Source organism: Phyllostomus discolor, chromosome 13 (genome assembly GCF_004126475.2).
Source record: "Phyllostomus discolor isolate MPI-MPIP mPhyDis1 chromosome 13, mPhyDis1.pri.v3, whole genome shotgun sequence".
Taxonomy (NCBI): domain Eukaryota; kingdom Metazoa; phylum Chordata; class Mammalia; order Chiroptera; family Phyllostomidae; genus Phyllostomus; species Phyllostomus discolor.
Genome location: NC_040915.2, coordinates 44714 through 70724, shown reverse-complemented (window position 1 = coordinate 70724; position 26011 = coordinate 44714). Strand labels below are relative to the sequence as shown.

Genomic DNA, 26011 nt, shown 5'->3' with positions numbered 1-26011 from the left:
AGGTAAAAGGCAAGTTTTGTGGGGCGGTGGTGGGTGCAGAATCTCAGGTTTTTTCACCGGTCTCAGTGCCTGTTTACTCATCTGTAAAATGAAGGTAATAATAATCCCTATCCTTTAGGATTCTGAGATTCCATGAGTCATACCGGGAGTCCTGGCCTTGACACTGTTGGTGTTTGCAGCCAGATAGCTCTCGGTGGTGGGGCTGCCCTGGGCATTGTGGGCTGTAGAGCAACATCCCTGGCCTCCCTGCCTTGAGGCCTGCAGCACCATCTGTATCACTTTGGTTTGTTTATTTTTATTGCCGCCCGCTGAAGCAGGTGCCACCTCCCTCACTCACTCAGGTCAAGCCTATGTTTCTGAGTGGATGAGAACTTGCTCCCAGTTATCCCAGCAAGTGTGTGACGTGGGCTTTGAATGGCCTTCTGCCTTTTCACCCTTGACCTCTCCTCTTCACCCTTAAAGACTTTAGCAGATGGCTATCCAGAAATGTGTGGCCATTTCCAAAGCAGATCGAAACCCCAAAAGGTTTACATTGGGATAAAACAAGATTCTAAAATGTGTCTCTTTGAACCTTCACCCTCACTTGTCATCCAAGTATATTAGATGTTTCCTTGGATCCATCAACACGTACCCTCCTCCCTCCCTGCTTCCCTCCCTCCCTTCCTCTCTCCCTTCCTTCCTTTACACAGCAGGCATTGAGGCAGTTACCAGTTTACTTGCTAAAAACAAAATGGTGCCGGACTTGGGGAAATGGCTGAGTTGGTTGTGATTATGGCTGAGTTTAAATGAAGTCAAGTTTGACACCCAAGGGGAACCCCAGGTGGCAGGTCCCTGGGAGTATTTTCTCTATGTTTTCTCCCTCTTGCTAAGTTCTCCACACCTGTGGGGGAAGATGTGGCTCAAGTGATGGGAAAAACTGGTCCATGGTGAATGGCAGGGTGCCTTTATGCTGCTTGGACAGAAGGTGGCTTCCAGGGTGTTAGAAGCAAGAGGCCTGTCTGAAGTTCTGTCTATACTCAAAGTAGTTGGTTTTGTTTTCACAGAAAATCCTCTTCAGGGTCTGATGCCGAGGACAGTAGGTATGACTCACCTGTGGGACGTGCATGTGGCCCCTGGGGTCTGCTCAGCACAGGGCTGGTGGACTAGGCAGGGCAGAAAGCATGCTATGCCCCTTTGAGACTCAGGGGCTTCTGTGGCTTGATGCACTTGAAGGGCAGCTCTGCCAGGACTGGGTGCTTCACAAATTCACGCCTTCACTGCCTTCACCGCCTTCACCCTGAAGTGGGATTTGGGCATGAACTCGGGAGAAAGTCTGTACTAACACTTCTCCTCGATGCCACATGTTCCTCACTGCATTTACTCACTGACCATTGATCAGTGCCTACTGTGGGCATGGCACTATTCCTGTGCCCAGAGTCTAAATCATGTGTAACCGGTAGTAGAGAAGACAGGCCTGGAAATAAGACATTTTTATTGGGTGACAAGTGTGGGACTCCAGGTGTGACCAGGTGTGCCATGTCGCCAAGCTCCACTGAAGACAGTATGCCACGCCGCCCTTTGAATGAACTTCATTTGTTCGCTTCAGATGCAGCATTGTCCTGGAGGCGAGGATGATGGGCAGGATAGAGCCGGAGGGGTGGCAAGGTGGTGGAGCAAACCGTGGGCTCTTGGGAGGAATCAGAGGCAAGGCTGGAGAGGCAGACTGGGGCCAGGAAAAGGATTTTCAATTTTATTTTTACTGAGGTAATATTATATTATTTTTCAGGTGTACAATGTACAGATTCAATATTTGCACCTATTGCAAAATGATGATCACAATAAGTCTAGTGAACATCTGTCACTTCACATAGTCACACATTTCTTTAGTCACAAAAAGTTCATAGTCACAAAAGCTCTTTTGATAAGAACTTCTAAGATCTACTCTCTTAGCAACTTTCAAATATGTACTACAGCATATTAACTGTGTCCCTACTGTGCACTGACACCCCCAGGATGTACTTTATAACTGGAAGTTGTACCTTTCTATCCACCTCATCCCCTTTGTTCACCCTGGTGATTTTATCCTTTAAGCAGAGTTTGTTTGTTTATACTTAGGCTTCGGTGTGGCCCTGATCTGCCCTCCAGTAGCCACTTGCCATACCATCTTGCAGAGAAGGGGTCTAGAAATGTGAGACCTTGGTCCACACCTGAGTTTCTTGACCTCAGCTCTGTTGACACTTAGGGCTAGATTGTTATCATTTATGGGGACTTCCCTGGTCTCCCCTCACTTGATTCCAGCAGCACAACCTCTCCTGCATGCAGTGATGACTGAAAATGTCTCCAGACAGGCCTCGTGCCCCCCGTGTCTGGGATGGGGCGCAGAGTACCCTGGTTGAGCACAGAGGTCTAGCACACAGATGTAGGGCAATAAAACGCTGTGTTTGTGGGGAGTGGAAGGACCAGCTGATGTTTGGTCATGGGGGTCTTTTGTGACTGACTTGTGGTCTCCTTGGAGATAATCCCTGTGGCCTATAAGTATTTTGCCTGTTTGATGAGATCATTTTATGTCTCGGTTGTTGAGGTGTCAATTCCACACTGGCGCCTTGGTAATTTCATGGCCCACTGTGACTTATAGGGATGTTTGGATCTCGCTGTTGCGGATATGTCTTTGGTTTCCATCTGAGAGTGTCACTGGTCTTTCCATGCAAACAGACCACAGTGAGAATCTTGATGAGTAAGCCTCAGAGCAGGGGCTGTTCTCTGGCCACACACCTTCTGACTACAGGGCAATAAACACTGAAAGTTGACTTTAAATGTGTGAACAGAAAACTCTACTTCCTGGTAATTAAAAGCCAACTACTTAGATATCTTTTCAGTCAAAGCAGAAATGGAAACTTTCATGAATGTCTGTTTGAAAAATAATGGAGATGCAAGTCACATACCTTAACTTCTAGAATATCACAAAGCTGGGGTTTGAGGCAAATCAGTAGACTTATATGGTTTCTTGAGTTAAGAAAGAAATTAAAATGTAAAAATATAAATGTATCAGGGAGCAAGGGGAAAATCAATATAGCTAAACTTGTAAATAAAATCAAAGAGGAAAAATCACAAATAACTAGGAGTTACAAAGGTGACAAAATTAGGGCCGAAGGAAGATTTTAACACATTGAATTCTCTTGTGCGATGCAATTTGAACACGCAGTTTCAGTGAGGTGGAAAAATTTAACTTGTCAGAGGTGATTCAAGAAGTACAAAAATTAAATATTCTTATAACCTTGAAAAAAGACTAAGAAAAGATGTTAAGTTTCTTAAAAAAAAAAGACCGTTGGCCTAGAGAGTATTACTGAGAAGTTTGTTCAGACTTGCAAAAACAGTTTTCTTCCTATAATAATGGAAACTTTTCCAGAGCATAGACTCTATGGAAATTTACCGAGTTTTTGCTTTCTTTTTATGAAACTAAAATAATACCTCCCAGCAGAACCTGACAAAGATGGTACGTTGAAAGAAAACCTCAGAACCAGCACACAGGCAGCATTAGATGCCAGTGTCACAAGGAGAACTCGCGCTGAGATACACGTGCTGTGTGTCCCAGAGTGGCAAGGTCCGGAGACCCGAGAATGCGGTCTGACTCATCGGGGGGCCCCGTAAGGAAAAGCATGCAGTTCATTTGATAATGTTAAGAAATTCAAATTTAGAGAAAGGAAGGGAAAAAGGCAACAAGGTCAATATTATCTAGATGAAACCAAGAGCTGAGCTGACCCCCGTCTTAAACCGTTCCTGTCAGAGTCAGGAAGACCCCCATGCCGCGGTTGCTGACCTGTTTCTGGGCACCCAGCTAGTGCGGTTAGACACAGAGCAGAAATTAGAATTTAAAAGAGCGGACTGTGGGAAATGAAATCATGGGTATTTGCAGATGCGCCGTCACCAGGCTGAACGGACACTGGGCACTCCTCTGCCAGCCGGCTGCCTGCTGGCCGCTCCCCTGTGTTCACAACGGAGGCTCGAGCCTCGCCCGCCAGTTCCCATTGTGTCTGTGGCTGCACCGTGCTCATGCTGCAGCAGTGCCTTGAAAACCATCGAAGGTGGAGTGGTTGTCACAAAAGCCACATGTCCCACAAAACCAAAATATTTACCCTCTAACACTTATGGTAAAAGTGTGCTGGCCTGGTTTCTTCTGGTGTATTCCTTGAAAACCCAAGGTCAACTGTGAAACTCTTAGCATGAGAGTTCGGAAAAGTAGAGACAATATAAACAAAAGCCCATGGATATACAAGCAATAATTAGTATGTAAGACAGGGGAAAAGATTGCTTTCATATTGCCAGAAAACCTAAGTAACCCCACATACAATTACCTGTGAAAATTTTTATTTTAAATTATATTTTATTGTTTATGCTATTCCAGTTTTCCCAACTTTCCCCGCTTAGCCAGTTTACTGAGATAGAAAATGTTACAGATAAGTGGGAAAGGCTGTTTCAGGCCATTTAAAGAAAGCTCACTGGCACACAGAACGAGGCACTCGGCATGCTCGGCATGCTTGGTGAGGGCTGTGCCTCAGGGGACAGACGGCATAGCAGCGGAAAGAGGGAAGCAGTGGGACTTCCTGGAAAGTAGGGTGTGTGTGTGTGTGTGTGTGTGTGTGTGTGTGTGTGTGTGTTTATTTCTAAACTTTCAGGCTACTGGCATTTATTTTTCAATATAGCATTTTAAGAGGGAGGGATGTATCAGTTGCATGGCGTTTCTCTGGAGTTACTGGACCAGCCTCCTTGGTGAGGTTCTTTTGCTCACAACTGAGGACAAGTCACTCAAATTTGCAGGCACCTTAGCAGGTTGTAAGAATTGGAAGACACGTTTCTCCTTTTTAAACTGATGGTCAGTAGCTCAGAGTGTTGGGCAAATGCCATTCGGCAGGGCTTCCTGAAAAGCTGGACCCTTACAGGCTTTTGGCTTCTTATTTTTAACGCTGACCTTGGCTGGTCTGTTACTCTGCAAAATGGAAACCTGAATCACACCCGCTGAAGGCAGGCTCCTTGTGTGTCAGGACGGTGGTCCTGGCGTCCCCAGCCCTATCTGGGTGGGCCTCCCCATACTTCCGATGCTTCTAAGGACATCTTGAAAGCTGTTCTGAGTTGTAATTCTCGGCAATTTACATTTTAATTCACCCGCTCCCTTGCATCCCAGGCTCCACAGTCTTTGCTTTAAGCCTGGCATTCTCCAGGGGCATGTACTTACAGGTGGTGCTTGTGTGTCCTGTTGTCGTGACAGGCCATCGAGGAAACGCAGGGCCCTTGGTGATGAGGGCAATGTGACGACGGCCGTGCCCACAGCTCCCGGTTTCCCCAATACCTCCTCTACCAGTGCGCCCACAAACTCGGAGGAGCACCGGCCCTTTGAGAAGGTGGTGAACAAAGAGTCACTGGTCATCTCTGGCCTGCGCCACTTCACTGGCTACCGCATCGAGCTGCAGGCTTGTAACCAAGATGCCCCCGAGGAAAGATGCAGCGTGGCAGCCTACGTCAGTGCCAGGACTATGCCCGAAGGTGGGTGGCACCTCACAGGGCCAGGCACCCACACCAACCAAGCAGAAGCCCCCTCCCCGCCTTAACTTATTTGCTTGTTTATCACTTGTCATTTACTATTAGTTTTCCCCAGCCTCATGGAGGTACAGTTGACATGTAATGTCATGTAAGTTCCCCTAACACAGTGCACAGAGTGCTGATCCGCCCCCTCGCACATGCTCTCTGATCGCAGTGTGTGTGCTACGACACTGGCAGCAGACGCCGCCATCAGATCACATTGTTACCGGTTTTTGTTTTTGTTTTTGTTGTGTTGGCTTTTTTTTTTTTTTTTCGTTTTTTGCAGTGAGAACATTTAAGTTCTACACTCTCAGTACACAATACAGTACTGTTAACTATAATCACCGTGCCACACATCATTCATCTCACAACTGGGAGTTTTACGCTTGACCACCCTCTCCCCATTTTCCCACCACCCAGCCCCTCGGATCCACCAGTGTGCTTTCTGTGTTCAGCTTTTCCAGATTCTATGTGTGAGATCACACAGAGCTTGTCTCTCTGCGTGACCTATTTCATGTAGCATAATACTCTCAAGGTCCATCCATGGTGCCTATTTTATTTTTAGTTACACTGGTCATACAGAGCTGGCATATAAACATGAAAAAATGCATACGAGCCATAAGAAAAAATTAAAAATACGAAATACATACATGTAGTGGGTTCTCCAGAGACAGAACCAGTGGGACGTAAGATAGACAGACAGACATAGGTATGTGGACAGTCCTGTGAGGTGAGTCTCACATGTTCATTCTCCAACAAGGGAAACAGGATATAGGAGACTTATATAACCAACTCAAGCTCGACGGTTGGTATGTGGTGGAGGTGGGGTTCAATCCCAGGTCAAGTCCCTGCCTCTAACAACTACTGCACCTTATAGCCAAGGCAGATGACATTGTTGGCCCCGTGACCCATGAAATCGAGAGCAATGGCGTTCATTTGATGTGGCAGGAGCCCAAGCAGCCCAACGGTCTGATCGTGCTATATGAAGTGAGTTACAGGAGATACGGCGATGAGGTAAGACCCTTGACACCGGGACGTGAGCCCACAAGGCTGCCGTTGGTATCTCCTCTCTTTCCTTAAACTCTGGCCCAAACACTTCTCTTGTTAGATGCTTCCCTGTTAGGACTCAAAGCCTTGATACGTAACTTTCCATGGAGGTGGGGCAGAAATGCCAGTCCACAAACTCTGTTCAGTAGTTTCTCATGTTGCTTTTCAGGTCTGCCCTACAAGTTGAATGCTGGCTGCCTGCGTTTGTCCTTCCTGGCATGACAGCAGACTCATCTCATTTTAGAGGGTTATATGAGTCTGGAAATATATAACTAAAAACCGTAATAAGTGACTTTTTGTTGGGTGCCTGTCTTTCCCACCAGACACTGTGCACGGTGAGGGGTGAGTGCTGAGATGTACATGACAGGGGACCTAAGAACAGAAAGCAGCCAAGCCACCCTGAGGGCTCACTGTATGCCCTGCACATGCTGAGGTCCTTACATGCAGTGTCTCATTTATTGTATTTAATCACACCTGAGATGTGATTAGAGGCCATGTTATTGTTATGGACCACTAAGAAACAAAAAAAGATACTGCCACTTCTAACTGTGAGGTGGTGTTACCTCTAAGATGTGTTCCAATTCTAGAAATGTCAAAATGTGAAGATTATGCCCCTTGGATCTGCTAGAGTGCAGTAAATGCTCAGAATAACTCAGTGAGCTTTGTACTGAGGCTTCTAGAATTTAAGTTGTGTCTGAAGCCATAAGAATAGAGTCAGGATCCAAACCCAAGTCTATCCAGGGTTTGGCAGTGGTAAAGGGCCAGCTAGTAAATATGTTGGGCTTTGTGGCCAGTCTCTGTTGCAAATACCCAACTCTGCCATCGTAATGTGAAAGCCACCATATAGATGATGTATAAATGAATGGGTGTGACATGTGCCTATAAAACTTTATTTTTTAATATATTTTATTGATTGTGCTATTACAGTTGTCCCATTTTTTCTCCCCTTTATTCCCCTCTGCCCTGCACCCCTCCTCCCACCAGCATTCCCCACCCCCCTTAGTTGATGTCCATGGGTCATACATATAAGTTTTGGGCTTCTTCATTTTCTGTACTATTCTTAACCTCCCCCTGTCTATTTTGTACCTACCATTTATGTTTCTTATTCCCTGTACCTTTTCCCCCATTCTCCTCTCCCCCTCCCCGCTGCTAACCCTCCATGTGATGTCCATTTCTGTGATTTTGTTTCTGTTCCAGTTGTTTCCTTGGTTTGTTTTTGTTTTTGTTTATGTTTTTAGGTTCAGTAGTTAACAGTTGTGAGTTTGTTATCATTTTACTGTTCATATTTTTGATCATCTTCTTTTTCTTAGATAAGTCCCTTTAACATTTCAAATGATAAGGGTGTGGTGATAATGAACTCCTTTAACTTGATCTGATCTGGGAAACACTTGATCTGCCCTTCCATTCTAAATGATAGCTTTGTTGGATAGAGTAATCCAAGGATGTAGGTCCTCCTTGCCTTTCGGTGACTTTGAATGCTTCTTTCCAGCTGCTTCTTGCCTGCAAGGTTTCTTTTGTGAAATCAGCTGATAGTCTTTCGGGAACACCTTTGTAGATAACTCTCTCCTTTTCTCTCACTGCTTTTAAGATTCTGTCCTCATCTTTAATCTTGGGTAATGCAATTATGATGTGCCTTGGTGTGTTCCTCTTTGGATCCAACCTCTTTGGGACTCTTTGAGCTTCCTGGGCTTCCTGGAAGTCTATTTCCTTTGCCAGATTAGGGAAGTTCTCCATTATTTGTTCAGATAAATTTTCCATATCTTGCTCTTCCTCTTCTCCTTCTGGCACCCCTGTGATTCGGATGTTGGAATGTTTCAAGTTGTCCTGGAGGTTCTTAAGCTTCTGCTCAGTTTTTTGAATCCTTGTTTCTTCATTCTGTTCTGGTTGAGTATTTATTTCTTCCTTGTGCTCCAGTCGTCTATTTTAGTCATGGTTTTTTCCACTGTTGGTTCCTTGTATATTTTTCTTTATTTCACTTTACATAACCTTTACTTCTTCCTGTATTTTGCGACCATATTCAGTCATTTCTGTGAGCATCCTGATTACTGATGTTTTTGACTCTGATAGGTTGGTTAGCTTTTCATCACTTAGTTCTATTTTTGGAGCTTTGATCTCTTCTTTCATTTGGGCCCTTTTTTTCATGTTTCAGTGTGCCTGTTGCATTCTAAGGGGTTGCGCCTTAGGTATTCGCCAGAGCGGGGCAACCCATGTTGCTGCTTTCTGATGCTATCTGTTGAGGAGGGATCTGAGAGGGAGTAATGCCACTTGCTTGGCTCTGGGCCCAATTTCAGTCACTTTCCCCACCACCCACAAGCACATTGGGCCCTTCTAATGCTGATTCTCAGGTATGTGGGCTTGTGTACATTAAAGGAACCCATGGGTCTCTCCAACAAACTCTCCTGTGAGGCTGGGAGTTTCTCCCACCACTGCGACCCCCAGAGATTTTTACAGTCAGAGATTTTGAGGCTTTATTTGTCTGGTGCTGGAACCCTGGGTTTCGTGGTCTGCCTGGCTCACCAGTTGTTCCTCCCAGTTTATCTGCACGCAAATGTAGGACTGCCTGGTCCTCCAGCTGCTACCTCGCCCACCCACTCGTCCAGCCACTGCCTTGCTGCATGTCCTCTCTGCCTTGGCTGCCCATCTTCGCCTCTCCTAGCAGTCTGGGTGAATGCTTTTTCTTTAACTCCTTGGTTGTTGGACCTCCATACAGTTCAATTTTCTGGCAGTTGTGGTTGTTTTTTGTTTTCAAATTTGTTGTTGTCCTTCTTTTGCTTGTGGGAGGGGGAAAAGTGTATCTACTTATGCCTCCATCTTGGTCAGAAGTCCCAGTAAAACTTTATTTACAAAAACAAGCAGTGGGCCAGATTTAGCTTGTGGGCCATAGTTTGCCAGCACCTAAAACTGCCTGATTTCTTGGCACTTCGGTGATCCTGTAGCCAGGTGGGCATGGCATGGCTTCCCCAAGCCAGAGAGAACAGGTGGGCTTCCCACTGTTGACCACCTGGGACCACCTTTACTCTTGTTGCTCCAATATTCAGCTTTGACAATGATTTAAAACGGAAATCATCAAATTCCAGGCCTGTGGTCAGAATCTGGCCTGAGGCCTATTTTTATGCAACTGCAGAGGGTTGTAAAAAGAAATAAAGAAGAATGTGCTCAGTGTGAGTTCAGTGGCCAAACCTAGCATCAGTGTAGGAGGGGCCTCTCAGGGTTGCAGACAGAGAGGCATGACTCATGGAGGGTCATTATTGCAAGACTTGTTAATGTCTTAACTTGTATATATTAATCCCATATGTCCCAGGGAAATAATTCAGAATGAGGGGGAATAAAAACTTTACTAATAAGATTTTCATCAGCAGCCAAAAGTGCACACATACAAGATGTATGTCTGTTGGAAATGGATACATAGAAAATGGTATATCCAAAAAACAGGTGGATGCACAGGTATTTATTTATGTATTTGTTTTAATTCTCACCTAAGGACATGCTTATTGATTTTCACAGAGAGAGAAAAACAGCAGGAGAGAGAGAGGGAGGGAGAGAAACAATGACGTGAGAGAGCAACATCAATTGGTTGCTTCTTGTGCATGTCCCGACCAGGTCTGAATCTGCAACCCAGACATGGCCCTGACCTGAAATTGAGCCCTTGACCTTTTGGTTCATGGGAGAATGCTCCAACCAACTGAGCTACACTGGCCAGGGCTAGATGTAGAGCATTTTACAAGGGTGTTTGAGAAGACCTTTGTTCCGTATAATGTAGTAGTTGACATTACAGGCCCCAGGCTTTAGATCCTCATATTCCACCAGCACTTCAGAAACCCTCCCACACTCATCAGACTAGCTTATGGCACAAGGAAAGCTTATTAACTCCCATAACTGAACAATTTAAGGAGTTCAGGCATGGCTGGATCCAGAATTCCTTTGGATCAGTTACATCTTAAGGGTCCTTGCAGTGAGCTGAACAGCTCCTGGTTGTCCTTCTCTGGTTTCCATGGTTCCAAGCCTCATATCTTCTCAGCATCAATGCTGCCAGAAGTGAGAGTCTGTCTTGGTATCCCATCCAGTCTGAGGCCAGGGGATGCTGTGCTGTGGATGGCCTCAAGCATGATGGTTTTTTCATAGTGGCTTTACTGAGATACATTCACATGCCGTAAAATACAGCCATTTAACATGTACAATTCGGTGGTTTTTAGTGCATTTACAGAATTGTGGAAACATCACCGCAGTTGACTTCTAATATTTTTATCACCCCCAAAAGAAACCTCATATTCACCTTAGGCATCATCCCCTAATCTTCTTGTTCTTGGCCTCGTCTATCTTCATTTTCTGGCCATCACTCCTTCACTCTCGGTCTCTATGGATTTGCCTACTCTGGACAGGTCATGTAATATGTGATCATATTGGATCATGTAATATGTGGCCTTTTGTCACTACCTTCTTTCATTAGTGTAGTAGTTTCAAAGCTCAGCCATATTGTAGCTTATATCAGCATTTATTCCTTTTTATGACTGAAGAATATTCCAATGTATGAATAGATCATGTTTTGTTTTTCCATTCATCCATTGATGGATGTTTTGGTTATTTCCACCGTTTGGCTAATAGGAATCATGTTGCTGTGAACATTTGTGTACAAGTTTTTGTGTGGGCATATGTTCCCAGTTCTCTTGGGTGCATACCTAGGAGTGGGATTCCTGGGTCATATGGTAACTCTACATTTAACTTCAAGGAAATGCTAAGCCCTCTCCCGAAGCAGTTGCAACCATTTTATATTTCTTTTTTTTTAGTATTTAAAAAATTAACTGATGTTCAGTTTACAGTTTGTCTTCATCCCCCCCCCCCCATTAGTCTTCCCTGCACTACACTCCCCCATCTTCCACATTCAGTTCCCTCCCACCCCCGTTGTCCTTATCCATGCCTTCGTTATACACACATATTCCTTGACCCTTCCCTTCTTTCACCAATTGTCCCCCTTTCCCAGCCTCTCTTGGTCACTATCAGTTGTTCTTTATTCAGTGTCTCTGTTCTATTTTGCTCGCACGTTATTTTGTTGATTAGGTCCACTTAGAGTTGAGATCGTAGTGGCATTTGTCTTACACCGCCTGCCTTATTTCAGTTAGCATAATGTTCTCCCAGTTTCCATCCATGCTACTTCAAATGGCAGGAATTCTTTCTGCTACATAGAATTCCATTGTGTAATATACCACAGTTTTTGGATCCATTCATTAGTGATGGACATTCAGGCTGTTTCCAGCACTTGGCTATTGTAAATAAGGCTGCTATGAACATTTGGGTGCATAGGTTCTTCAGAATTGGTGATTCAGGATTCTTAGTATCATCCCAGCAGTGGAATCGCCAGGTTGAAAGGCAGTTCCATTTTTAGTTTTTGAGGAAATTCCATACAGTTTTCCACAGGGGTTGCACCAGTCTACATTCCCACTAACAGTGCACTAGGGTTCCATTTTCTCCACAGCCTCGCCAGCACTTGTTTGTTGATTTGTTTATGATGGCCATTCTCATCAGTGTGGAGTGGGTATCTCATTGTGGTTTTAATTTTCGTCTCTCTTATGGCCAGTGATGCTGAGCATCCTTTCATATGTCTCTGGCCCTGTGTGTCTTCCTTGGAGAAGTATCTGTTAAGGTCCTTTGCCCTTTTTTAAATTGGATGGTTTGTCTTCCTGGTCTGGAGTTGCATGAGTTCTTTATATACTTTGGAAATCAAACCTTTGTCTGAGGTATCATTGGCAAATATATTTTCCCATACGGATGTTTCCCTTTTGATTTTGCTGTTGTTCTCTTTAGTATCGTGCAGAAATTTTATTTGATGTAGTCCATTTGTTTATTCTTTCCTTTATATCCTTTGCTCTAGGGGACATGTCGGTGAAAGTATTGCTGTGTGGAATATCTGAAATTTTCCTGCCTGTGTTCTCCTCTAGGATGCCTATGGTGTCACAACTTAACATTTCAGCCTTTTATTCATCTTGAATTTATTTTTGTATATGGTGTAAGTTGGTGGTCGAGTTTCATTTTTTTACATGTAGCTGTCCAGATCTCCCAACACCATTTGTTAAAGAGGCTATTTCTATTCCATCTTATGTTCTTGTCCTGTTTGTCAATTATTAATTTACCATAGAGACAAGGGTTTATTTCTGGGCTCTCTATTCTGTTCCATTGATCCACATGTCTATTCTCATGCCAGCACCAGGCTGTTTTGATAATAGTGGCCTTGTAATATAGTTTGATGTCAGGTATTGTGATCGTTCCTACTTTGTTCTTCTTTCTCAAAATTACTGCAGCTATTCGGGATCGTTTATAGTTCCATATAAATTTTTGAAATGTTAGCTCTATATCTGTAAAATATGTCATTGGTATTTTAATAGGAATTGTGTTGGATCTATATGTTAGTTTGGGTAGAATGGACATTTTGATGATGTTAATTCTTCCAATCCATGAACATGGTGCATGCTTTCATTTGTGTCTTCCTTAGTTTCTCTCTTCAGTGTTGTGTAGTTTTTTGAGTACAGGTCTTTTACTTCCTTGGTTAGGTTTATTCCTAGGTACTTTATTTTTCTTGTTGCTCTAACAAATGGGATTCCCCCCCCCCCTAAGTTTTGTTTCTGATATCTTGTTGTTATATACAAAAATGCCTTTGATTTTTGGACATTGACTTTGTATCCTATTGTTTAGTCATATTCACTTATTAGGTTGAATAGTCTTTGGTGGAATCTATAGGGTTTTCTACATACACTATCATGTTGTCTGCAAACAATGACAGTTTTACTTCTGCCTTTCCAAATTTGGATGTCTTTTATTTCTTCTTCTTGTCTGATTGCTGTGGCTAGAACTTCCAATGTTATGTTAAATAACAGTGGCAAAAGCAGATACCCTTGTCTTGTTCCTGATCTTAGTGCAAAAGCTTTTAGTTTTTGCCCATTGAGTATGACTTTGGCTGTAGGATTCTTGTATATGGCCTTTACTATGTTGAAGAATGCTCCCTCTATTTCCACTTTGCTGAGTGTTTTTTTTTAAACTGGGTGCTGTACCTTATCAAATGCTTTTTCTGCATCTCTCGATGTGATCATGTGATTTGTCTTTCCTTTTGTTTATGTGATGTATTATGTTTATTGATTTGCGAATATTTGTACCATCCTTGCATTCCTGGAATGAATAGTACTTGATCATGGTGTATGATCTTTCTAATGTATTGTTGGATGTGATATGCCCATAGTTTGTTGAGGATTTTACATTTATGTTCATCAGTGATACTGGCCTGAAGTTTTCTTTCTTTGTTGTATCTTTATCTGGTTTGGGGATTAGGAAGATACTGGCCTTATAAAAAGAGTGTGGGGGTCTTCCCTCTTTTTAGATTTTGTTGAATAATTGGAGAAGGATTGGGGTTCACTCTTTCTTAAATGTAAAATTCTCCTATGAAGCTGTGTGGCCCAAGGCTTTGGTGTGCCAGGAGTTTTTTGATTACTGCTTCAAATTCACTTAGCTATTATCAGTCTTCAGGCTTTCTACTTCTTCTTGGTTCAGTCTTGGAAACTTATGTTTCTAGGAGTTGTCCATTGAATCCAGGTTTTCAAATTTCTTGACATATAGTTGTTTGTGGTAATTTCTTATAATACTTTGTATTTCTGTTGTATCAGTTGTAATTTTTCCTCTTTTGTTTCTGATCTTGTTTATTTGGTCTTCTCTTTTTTTCTTAATGAGTCTGGATAAAGGCTTGTCGGTTTTGTTTATCTTTTCAAAGAATCAGCTTCTGGATTTATTGATCCTTTGAATCGTTCTTTTAGTTTCTCTGTTGTTTAATTCTGCTCTTCATATTATTTCCTTCTTTCTACTCGCTCTGGGCTTTGTTGTTGTTCTTCAGTTCTTGTAGCTGTAGGGTTAGGTTGCTTATCTGAAATATTTCTATCTTTTTTAGGTAGACTCGTAATGCTATGCACTTTCCTCTCAGAACTGCCTTCGCTGTGTCTCATAGATTTTGGACTGTTGTGTGTTCATTTTCATTTGTTTCCAGATTTTTTTTTATTTTTCCTTGATTTCATGATTAACCCATTCATCATTTAATAGCATACGGTTCAGTCTACATCAATTTGAATGCTTTTGAGTTTTAGCCTTGCAGTTGATTTCTAATTTCAGGCCCTTGTGGTCCAAGAAAATGCTTGATGTGATTTCAATTTTCTTGAATTTGGTGAGGCTTGTTTTGTGTCCTATCATATGGTCTGTCTTTGAAAATGTTTCATGTGCATTTGAAAAGAATGTGTATTTTGCTTCTTTGTGATGAAAGGCTCAATATGTATCAATTAGGTCCATTTGTTCTAGGGCATGGTTCAGAGCTTTATATCCTTGTTGATATTTTGTTTGGAAGATCTATCCATTGTTGACAGTGTGGTGTTAAAATCCCCTACTATAAATGTGTTGCTGTTTATATCTTTCTTGAAGTCCTCCAAGATTACTTAATATTTTGGGTGCTCCTATGTTGGGTGTATATACATTTACAATGTTTATGTCTTTTTGGTGAATTCTTCCCTTGAGTATTATGAAGCGTCCTTCTGTGTTTCTTTTTATGGCTTTTGTTTTGAAGTCTATTTTGCCTGATATGAGTATTGCTACCCCAGCTTTTTTTTTTCTGTCCATTTGCTTGGGATATTTTTTTTCAACCCTTCACTTTCATTCTGTGTGGGTCTTTGGTTCTGAGGTGGGTCTCTTGTAAGCAGTATATGTGCAGGTCATTGTGCGCCCCCTACTGGGGACCTGGACTGCAATCCAGGCATGTGCCCTGACTGGGAATTGAACCTGTAACCCTTTGGTCTGCAGACCAGCATTCAATCCACTGAGCCATACCAGCCAAGGCACACAATTCTTGCCAGCTTTTACAAAAACCTTTTTGTGTCTGTGGAGGAAGCTGTGTCAGGTTCTAGTTCAGGGGTGTCAAACTCATTTTCACCAAGGGCCACATCAGCCTCGTGGTTGCCTTCAAAGGGCCAAATATAATTTTAGGACTGTATAATTGTAACTACTCCTTAACTGTTAAGGAGTTGAAATTACATTTGGCCCTTTGAAGGGAACTGCGAGGCTGCTGTGGCCCCCGGTGAAATGAGTGTGACACCCTACTCTAGTTCCTTTGTCACGCTCCCTTCTCATCCACACCCCAGGCATCTGGCGAGTGACTGAGGTTGGAGGGTATGTGTCCCCTTTGTCCTGGAGAGCTGCTGCCTTGGTTTCTGTGTTTGCTTATTTGTCCCTTTCTGCTTGGTGACTCATCCTTCTTGGAAGAACCTTTGGACTGGAGCTCACAGTCTGATCTGTTTTCTGGCTGCTCTTGTCACATGATGAACACAGGAATCTTTGCATTTCTTTCTCTGCCCCTAAGACTCTCCAGGTCAGTTCTTTGCCTGCACTATGAGCCTGAAGTTATGTTGGAAGGTTTTCACAATTTGGCCCTGAGCACATCACACCTTTCCTAATAAGCTCTGGGTTTACCTCTATACGTGCGTTTATCGCTGGGGTGTGTATGCTTATCTTCTCTTTTATCAGAATGTAGGTAGGTCCCCAGTGTTTTAAGTGGCAGTAGAAGAAAGGTAGCAAAGGGAAGGGAGGGAGGGAGGGAGGGAGGGGAATTTAAATTTATTTTTTAGACATTAAGCCCATGTATCCATTTGGTTCTAATGAGATAGAGGCCAGCAGGTGTAAGGTAAAGGCCTGATATGTGATTTAGGTGATGTGGGTCCCTTCTTTCCTGCCCTTCTGGGACTTTCTGGAGGCTGGGTGGAAACATCCCTCAGTGGTTGCAAGAAATTTTGGAGGCAGACAGTTCGGGGCTGAAGGGCTGGCCCTGCACTTACCACGTATCATTTCCCTGCCTCGGCCTCGAGTGTGCCCGAGTTCTTACAGCCCATGGGCTCAGAACTGCTTCTGCATTTCAGCATGGTTGGGAAAACACGGGAAGAAGAGCATTGCAGGTACAGGTCAGTGATGTGAAGTTCAGTGTTCCACCCCCACCGTGTCCGTCCATGGATGCACAGCCATGCCTGTTTGTTTACAGATGTTACAAATTGGAGGCTGGTTTCTGACTGCATTTGCTACTTTTGACAGCAAGGTTGAGTTGGTGACAATGACCACCTGTCCCCTGGAAGCTGAAAATATTTACTGCCTGGCCCTTTACAGCAGAAGTTCACCGACTCTGTCCAGAGCCTCCCTTTCCTCACCTCTGAGGAGAGACTAAGGTGTGGGGCCTCAAGGGTTAAATGAGGTGACCCAGGCCAGATGGCCGGCTCTGGTCAAGGAAGACAGGTTATCACTGACTGTGGGAACTCCTTGTGCATCATTTCTGAGCAGACCCCGTCTGTGACAGTCTTACCCAGGCCACACACACCTGAGCGCATGAAGCACAGTCGCCCACACCCCTCTCTCCTCCTGTCTTCTAGGAGCTGCACCAGTGTGTCTCCCGCAGGAATTTTGCTCTGGAGCGGGGCTGCAGGCTGCGTGGGCTGCTGCCGGGGAATTACAGTGTGCGAGTACGGGCCACCTCCCTGGCGGGCAACGGCTCCTGGACGGAAACCACCTATTTTTACGTGACAGACTATGGTAAATCTGCATGGCAACTTGGACCAGCTGGGTCTGTGCTTGCTGCTGGGAACAACAGCACATTTCAGAGAATAGTGGGGGGAGGTTGGAGGCTGGGCCTGCTGGCCCTGGACTTGACCTCCGGCTATGCCAATGGCTACTGTGTGACTGGGGTGAGGTGCTTACCCTCTCTCAGCATGTACTTCCTCATCTGTCTATGGGGGTAGTAGTGGGACCACCTCTGGAGGTGAAGGGAGGTTTCAATGACATAATGAAGGTCACGTGGCCTGGAACAGGACAAGGCTGATAAGCACATCAGCCCCTTTGAACTGGTATTTCAATCTCTGTTATTAGATGGGCCATGTCCTCCCATGGAGGGTGCTCTCGATGTTCACACCATAAGTGCCACCCCTGGGCCAGCTGGACACACTGCACAGCAGGGTGGGGAGAGGTGGGGAAGGCGGAGCTGGGCAGGGAATGGTTCCTGGAGCCAGTGCCCAGTTGGCCGAGACCTGAAGAATGTGCAAGCCAGGGCAAAAGAAGACGTTTAGTCTGGCACGTGGCGGGAGCCTAGACTCTGGAATGAGAAACAGACAGATAGCTTGGATGGAGGGGAAGGGGGAGGAGCAGGGCTTGGTGGGGAGGGATGAGGTGTGGCTTCTGCCTGGCTGGCTGGATGCCCAGAGACCTGGCACGATGGGAGTGTGCAAAGCGGGGGTGATTCTTGTCAGGGTAGCTCTGCTCAGGGTCAGGACTAGAATGAGAAATTTTACCCCAGCTCAGTGTCCTGTGCCATGCTTTCAATGCTGCCCACTGGGGTCACCACAGAACCCACCAGGGTGAGAGCGCAGCTGCCAATGAGACAGCTGTTACCGAGATGCCAGATGCAAGTTTGGGGGTTTTCCAGGCCACCTGCACTTCTGGCCAACTGGCTACAATTCTGGGGATTCCCATGACCCTTTCTGGTATGTCATTTCTATTAGATCATTTGCTAGAACGGCCCACAGAACTTAGGAAAGTGCTATAATCACAAAGACAGTTTTACTTAAAGGATGTATGTCAGGACCATTCCAGAAGAGACACACAGGACAAGGACCAGGAGGCCTCTGGACACGGGGCTGCCCTTCCCTGCCCATCCACGAGGACACTTTGTGTCATCCTCTCGATGCATAGATGTGTTCATCCTCTCAGCTTTGCCATCAAGGGTCTTTATTGGGATTTTACTACCTAGGTGTGATTGATCCAATCAATGGCCACATGACTGAACTGAATCTCGAGCCCTGATCCCCTTTCTGGAAGTCAGGCTGGCTGGAAACTCCCCTGACACCGGCCCCCCGATCACATGCTTGCTCTTCTGGTGACCATCTCCCTCCTGAGTCACCTCACCTTCTGACGTGAACTCAGGTGTCTTCCAAGAGGCTCATCAATCACAAAGACTTACTTCTCAGGATATCCAAGATTGGAGTCTCTCTCTAAGAAGCAGGGACACCATGGATGAAATTCAAAGGAAAATACTCTCAGAGTAGGAAAGGTGTTTATAGCACGTGGACAAAAAGTTAACACCCTGAACACAAAAGGAAGGTACAGCTGACTCCTGAACTGCACGGGTCTGTGTATGCTCTAAAAAATAGAGCAATGTGTTTTCTCTTCCTCATGATTTTCTTATTAACGCTTTCTTTTCTCTAGTTCACTTTATTATAAGAATACAGTATATGATACATGGAACACACAAAGTATAGGCTATTAGTAGTTGAGTTTTGGAGGAGTCAAAAGTCAAACGCCGATTTTCAGCTGTGGAGGGGGTTGGAGCCCCTGACCCCTGTGTTGTTCAAGGGTCACTTATCTATTACATGTGTAAAAGGTGAATGTCCTACCATTAAAGATAAGCAAAGAATGTAGAAAGCCTGTGTAAAAATAAATGGAAAACATAAGGAAAAAATGTCCAACCTCACATAAAACCACACTAAAAAAGAAAAATGCAAATTAGAACAAGTTGTAATTTTCAACTTATCGAACTGGCAAAGTTTTTGTTGGTTTCTTTTTTACAATTACAGTGTTTAGTGTTGTCCCAGAGTTCAGACACATGGAATTTTTTTTTTTTATGGTTGGCCAGTGCTAAAGTGTAGTACTTAAATAATGTGCATTAGAAATCTTATCAGTGATCTTACTATTTGAGCCAACAATTCTTGTTCTAGAAATGTATCCTAAGGAAAAAATCAGACATGTTTTAAAAAGATACATGTTCGAGGAAATCCAGCACAGTGCTACTCACAATAGCCAAAAGCCTGGGGAGTTCAATGTCACCCTTCAGAGGACTGGCAGCACTTACACAACGCCAGGCAAGGGGAACAGACCCTCCAGCACTATCAGAAATCCTTGTGTAACTTTCAACTCCTCAAAAACTCAACTAATAGCCTGCTGTGGACAGGAAGTCTTACCGATAACATAAACAGTTGGCAAACACATTTTGTATGTTCTACATATTATATACTGTATTCTCACAATAAAGTGACCTAGAAAAAAAGAAAATGTTGATAAAATACATTTACAGCACTGTGTATTTATTGAAAACAATCTATGTATCAGAGGACCCATGCCGTTCAAACCTGTGTTGTTCAAAGGTCCACTATACTTTTTAAAGAAATTCTTTGTTGTAGAACAAGGAGGGAAGCAAGGTGCCAGGGTGCAGAACTGAAGGAGCTGCTGCTCTCCGTCAGGGGTTGCCCCAACCCTTGCATGACCCAGAGCAAGAGCTGCTTTTGGATTTTGCACCTGGGGACCTCCCTTCTGTCAGTATAGTTTTGGCTGCCACTGGAAGCTGAGGAGTGAGCAGGACTGTAGGGTCTGGGAAGCAGAGATGGGATTGGGTTGTACTGACTCCTAACCATTTGGTCACCTGCAGGTTTCCCGCTCTTTAGGAAAAAGGGAGGGGAGGAGGGACATTTAAACACCTGCACACACAGCTGCACATGGCTACACCCTTTCCGCTTCCCACTCATACTCGATCACTAAACATTTGTGGAGACCTTCAGCCAGCCAGGAGCCACTGGAGATGGCTCTGATGGTTTGCTTTTCATTGGGGAGGTACAGGAGGATGAGACATCTCAGGTTACACCTGGCCACCAAAGGCAGCGTGGGGCACTGGTCAGAGCTCACCCTAACCGCCTGGGTTGGACCCATGCTGCTCTGTGGGTCAGTTCTGAGACTGTGGGCAGGACCTCTCCCTTCCCTGCCCCTCTGTTTCCTAGCCCACTAACTGGTGTTAGTTGGAGTACCTTCTGCCTTGGCTTATGGGACAGTTAAATAAGATTGCTGCACAAAGCACTTCGAACAGAGCCTGGTTCTTAGTGAGTATTGAGTAAACTACTATTATTAAAAGGCCCAGATGACCAGATTCCTTCTCTGGTTTTTCCAAACCCATTTTCTACCTCGGCTTGGAAGAGTTTGGAGACATGGGCGTGCTAACAATCTCAGACAACTCAGCCTTGTACGTGAATTTAAAAAATAAAGGCCGAGTAACGTTTCTTCAGCTATGTAGTCAGACGGGTTCTTTGGGGGACGTGCAGTTTATTTTGCCTGGTGTTCTTCCAAGGTTCATGGACCAGCTGTCCAGTGGGGAGGGGCAGGACCTTCTAGCACACACAGGTGCTTTTCCTGGTGGATTTGTCATCTGTCAGAGCTGCTGTTCCGAATCAAGGCAGGCTATTTAATTTGCAGGGCTCAGAACAAAATGAAAATGCAGGGCCCTTGTTTTAAAATTAAGACTTTCAAGATAGTGACTGTGGAATATTAAACCCAAAGCACAGCCCTTCTGAGTGTGGGGCTGTGGGTGGCAGCCTGGGTGGCATGGCTGTGAAGCTGGCCCTGGGTGGGAAGAGAGGGTTGGCAGCAGGCAATGGAATGGGGGTCAGTGTGTGCTTCCAGAATAGTGACCTCTGAGCCTGCTGCCCAGCCCCAAGGAGCCAAATTGTGTTTCAGGACTGCTGGGAAATAGGTTCTAGGAGACCAGCAGAGAACCTCAGGGGCAAAAGATGGGAGAAAAGTATATGTGGCCCACCTTTATCTTTGTAGATGCAGCTTGTGATATGAACACATTTTGATACAAAACATGTGTTTTCTTATTGTATTTCAGTAGTCCCCTCACCAGATATTGCAAAAATTATCATCGGCCCCCTCATCTTTGTCTTCCTCTTCAGTGTTGTGATTGGGAGTATTTACCTGTTCCTGAGAAAGAGGTTAGTGCGGTGGTGGATGGTTAACAACTGGCTCTGCAGAAAAATTAAGCCTAGAGAGATACATAGGTGTAGATACAGTTGTATCTAAGTAGCATACACTTTCCAGCTATGATCATAAGGCAATGTGCCATCCAGTTTATTGTAATTTTCCTCACCAAGTGCTTCCATCAATTCTTTCCCTGAACGTTTGTTTCTGTAGCCAGCCTATGGTTGCTGACAGACACATGTTCATTTTGTTTATGTTGAAGAGTAGGCCAGAAATGAAAAGATACATGTTCATCAGTCACAGGAGTGGCTTTGTGGAATCAGCTGTCTAGTAATCCTTAAATACTTAATATTTTCCCAGTGTTTTGTGCCATTTGCAACATCATGGCTACGGATGATATGTTTAAGTTTATTCTGCATTATTAATATATTTTTCTGTCAGTTTGTCAAACCCAGACAAACAACAGAACAAGAAATTCAGTCTTAGTTTGTAGTGTTTGCTTACTTCCATGGTGTGAATACTCCCACCATGATCAATTTCAAGCTACAACATGACGCCCCTGAGTGCCGAGCTGGGAGGGATGTGCAGTGGCCCTGCGTGGCGTCGCCGCCCAACGTGTGCAGCACACTGTAAGAAGTGAGGCGATGCAGGCAGCCTTCAGAGTGCTGAGTGTAGTGAGGTGTAGTATGATAATGAGGGAGTGGTGAGTTTTGAATGGCATCGTCTTTGCTTTTAATATAATTTATTTAATTGTAAGCCTATCTATTTTATTTTTGAATGATGGTTTATTTAAAAACTGGCTTGCAAGTTTCCCAAAATTTAACAGTTGTTTCTCGTGAGCTCGGACGAGATGGCCCCAGAACCGCACTGGGACGTGGGTGCTGCTCGGGTGCGACTTCGAGGTGCTGTTTACACTGGGGAGGCCTGCAGGGACCCGTGAAGCCCTGGGGGAACCTCAGCTGGAATGGCTCCCTTTCTTTTTTCCAGGCAGCCAGATGGGCCGCTGGGACCGCTATATGCTTCTTCAAACCCTGAGTACCTCAGTGCCAGTGATGGTGAGTGCCATCCCCTTATCTGTGGGTGGCCAGAATCCTATTGTCTGGTTTCCTTCGCCACTATTGTCAAGTGAAAGTCAAGAGTTGACACCCCAAGAGGCTGAGACCAGCCCTCTTTTTCACTGGAGCTAAAGACCTGCCCCTTGCTGCACAGCCCCCTCACGGGGAGCAGTCGTAGATACCTGCTGACTGGCACCTGTGTGGATGAGCTGGTCCAGCTGGTGTGGGACCCATGGGCTGGGCTGGGCTGGGCTGGGAGGCTGAGAACCTGGTACCCCAGCTGTGGGAATGTGGACCTTGAGGCCTGTGCCAGACAGAGTGCTGAGGGTCAGAGCTAGAACGCTGTGTCTGAACTTGGTGCCCAAGCCAGGAGGTGGGAATTAGAAGCCAAAATGGGAGATTATGGATCAGTGAGCAAGATGAGAAGTAGGGACAGGATCAGACGGGTGGGAGGCAGTGTGGGTGCTAGGGACACACCTGCTGTCGGGGGCTGCTGAGAATGCATGTGATGCCGGGGGCAGGAGCATCGGTCCGACGCCCATATGATGCCCATATTTCCCTTGGTCACACCAAAGGATTGGCTGCCTTCCCAGGGGAAGGTGTCTGTTGCATTGCAAGTTTCTAAACTGCTTCATGCAGCAAAAATACAGAAATGACTTTCAAGGCATGGGTACCATTGCCTGTCAGGATGCTGGCTGGGGAACGGGTAGGTGGTGTTTTTAAGGGTACCCCCTATTTGTGTTAATCGGGTCTGATCAGACATGCAGGCATGGAAGTGACTTGTCATGAAGGAAGATGTTTTTGCTCATAGTCCCCGAGAAATAGGAGGCACGTACCCCCACCAGGGACATCAGGAGGCAGAGGGAGGGGAAACCTGGGCCAGCGTGGTTTCCGTGGGGAGGAAAGGGTGAGGCAGGGTGAGTGGGATCAGGACTGGCTTGTGTGAATCATTTTGGCCACTCTGGGGTACCCAGTCTGGGCTGGAAATTCTGATTCCAGGGTCTTGAAGGTCGGGAAGGCCTGAGCTTTCACACAGGGAAAGATCCAAACTCAGAGCCCTGGCAGGCAGGGTGCCTCAACTAGGCATCTGTGAGTTCTTTGGGGTGCAGAGCTTTTGTGGATTCAGTGTCCTTGCGTGAGCTTTTGGTGCCTGTATGATTGGCCTTGGCTGTGGTAACCATGTAGCACACACTAGGTGGCTTAGAAAGCAGTTTCATTTTCTCACAGTTCTAGACAGTGAGGTTTTGTGGCTGGATTGATAGCGAGACCATCTTCTCCCTCCACACATGGTCGTCCCTCTGTGTGTCATTGTCCTAGTTTTCTCTTCTTATAAGGATACTATTCATGTTGGCTTAAGGCCCACCCTAACTAATGACCTCATTTTACCTTGATTTTCTCTTTAAAGACGTTTTCTTCCAATATAGTCACATTCTGGGGTCCTGGGTCAGGGCTTCCACAGAGGACTTTGGGGAGGGACCAGCTCAGCTCATCACAGTGGCCACACAGGGAAGGCAGGAAGCGTCTGGACTCTTACGAGGCCTGTGTGCACATGTCAGTGTTTACTTGCTATGTAAAAAACTGCCCCAAACAGTGGAGTAAAACCACCAACTCATTAGCTCTCAGCTGGGTGGGTCTGCCCTCAGGGCTGTGCTTGGCTGGGCAGTTCTCATGGTCTCGCTGTTGTGGCTGCCCCTGCCTGGGGGTCAGTGGATGCGAGGTGGTGCTAGACGGTGTTTCACAGGCCAGGTGGTCCCCCAGCCCCTCGGTACAGGCTTAGTTGGGAAGTGGCACCATTGGACTGTGCATCTCTGAATCACACAGATAGGATGGGGATGCAGGCTTAGCAGGCACTTACTGGAGGACCGTGGACTGGTGTGGCCTCTTTCTGAGCCTTTGCCATCCCCTCCGTGATAGCAGGGACCCACACTTGTTCTGTTCTTGGCGGTGTGCCTGGGGTCCTGGACCACAGGAGTCAATGAGCATTTGTGGGGGGCTTGGGTCAGAGGTGGCTGGGGGACCCCACAGGATGTCGTGTAGATAAGTGAGGAGTAGTGTTCCCATGTTCTGTTTATGTGCCGGACGAATGGGAGGTGCCTCGGGAGAAGATTACCCTCCTACGGGAGCTGGGGCAGGGCTCCTTCGGCATGGTGTACGAGGGCAACGCCAGGGACATCATCAAGGGCGAGGCAGAGACCCGAGTGGCGGTGAAGACAGTCAACGAGTCAGCCAGCCTGCGGGAGCGGATCGAGTTTCTCAACGAGGCCTCAGTCATGAAAGGCTTCACCTGCCATCATGTGGTGAGTCCGGAGTTTGCCCTGGGAGCAAAGTCTGCTTTTGTTAACCAGAGCTGAGGCTCAGGCTACAATAAACAACAGATGCACTTATTTGAGGAAAAAGTTGAAACCTTAGAGACCCTAATTCAGATAGCAACTACACTGTCTGCAGAGAGAACAAAGAAAGGCAGGGTTTGCAGAGGAAACACCCCCGAATGTCATTTTTTCCTGCAGATGAGGTGTGCTGACTGGATTGCCTGGGCTTGGCTAGTTACAGTAAGCAGAGGAGGGCGTGAAAACTACAGCAGGTGGTCAAGTCCCTGTGTTGTTCCAGGATGTTATGCTCAGCTTGAGCTGAGTTTAGCAGCATGTTAAGCAACTTAGTAAGCAGCTCTTGAGAGGAGGGGGGGGGTGGGGCGCAGTCTTGCAGAGGCCCTCCTTTCCTAAAAGCCTCCTTTTAAATGACTGTTTTTAGCAATGCTTGTTGCTGTTACTTTTTCCGAATTATCTCTTCCATGTCAGTTACCTGGTCTTGCTCTGCCCCATGAGGAAGGTGGGTGTGGGCCCCCTGCCCAGCCCTACCCTGCTAAGCATCCCAAAAGTGGGAGGAGGGTCAGTCTCCCCTTCTCCAGTCCCTACCTCAACTGGAGCCAAATTTTTTTGCCCCAGTGCTTTTTGAGTCTTCCATCTCATCCTCCTCTCAGCTCCTTTTATAACCCTTAAACACACAGCGGTGCCCCTCAGCCTGCACCACCTAAGATAGCACACACTCTCCCTGCCCCTGCTTCCCCCACCAGGTTTTCTCCTTGAACCTTGTGTCCCTTCACCTTTGCCCCATGTGTATGAGCAGGGTACTTGCTCTGTGCTGAGCCCTGTTCTCATCTCTGCAATGCAGTAGCTTTCTGGAGCTTTCAACGCAGTGGGTGGAGACAGACTCGAAACCCAGCAGGTTCCTGGCTAGGAGGTGCTGCTATGGTACATGAGAAAGGAGAGCAGGGTTGCAGGTTGAGAATTCAGGAGTTGAGAAAGTTGTGTTTGAACAAAGACTGAAAGAGTGTTAGGGACAGTTGTGTGGGCATGTACCAGGGACAAAGAGTCAGGCCCAGGGAACAGCTAGCTACTGTGTAGGCCGAAGGTGGAGGTGTGTGCTCAGAGACAATCAAGGAATATCCATGATTTGCCTTAGAATGTTTCTCAATGTGCAGTCAGGCCTGTGTATGCCCCCACCCACCAGACTTGTGAGTCCTGAATTCCTCCCTCCTTGCTCTCCCACCTCTGGGTGGTGCCTGGGCA

The 26011-nt window shown here is 45.7% G+C and overlaps 1 protein-coding gene across 1 annotated transcript in view; it reads left to right on the top strand.

The window, feature by feature from the left end:
- INSR (insulin receptor) overlaps positions 1-26011 on the top strand; it is a 162493-nt gene that overhangs the window by 123578 nt on the left and 12904 nt on the right. The window contains 7 exon segments of the mRNA XM_028527452.2: positions 1044-1079; positions 5243-5517; positions 6431-6567; positions 17031-17190; positions 21302-21404; positions 22378-22445; positions 24498-24742. Coding sequence (XP_028383253.1) covers positions 1044-1079; positions 5243-5517; positions 6431-6567; positions 17031-17190; positions 21302-21404; positions 22378-22445; positions 24498-24742 — 1024 coding nt within the window.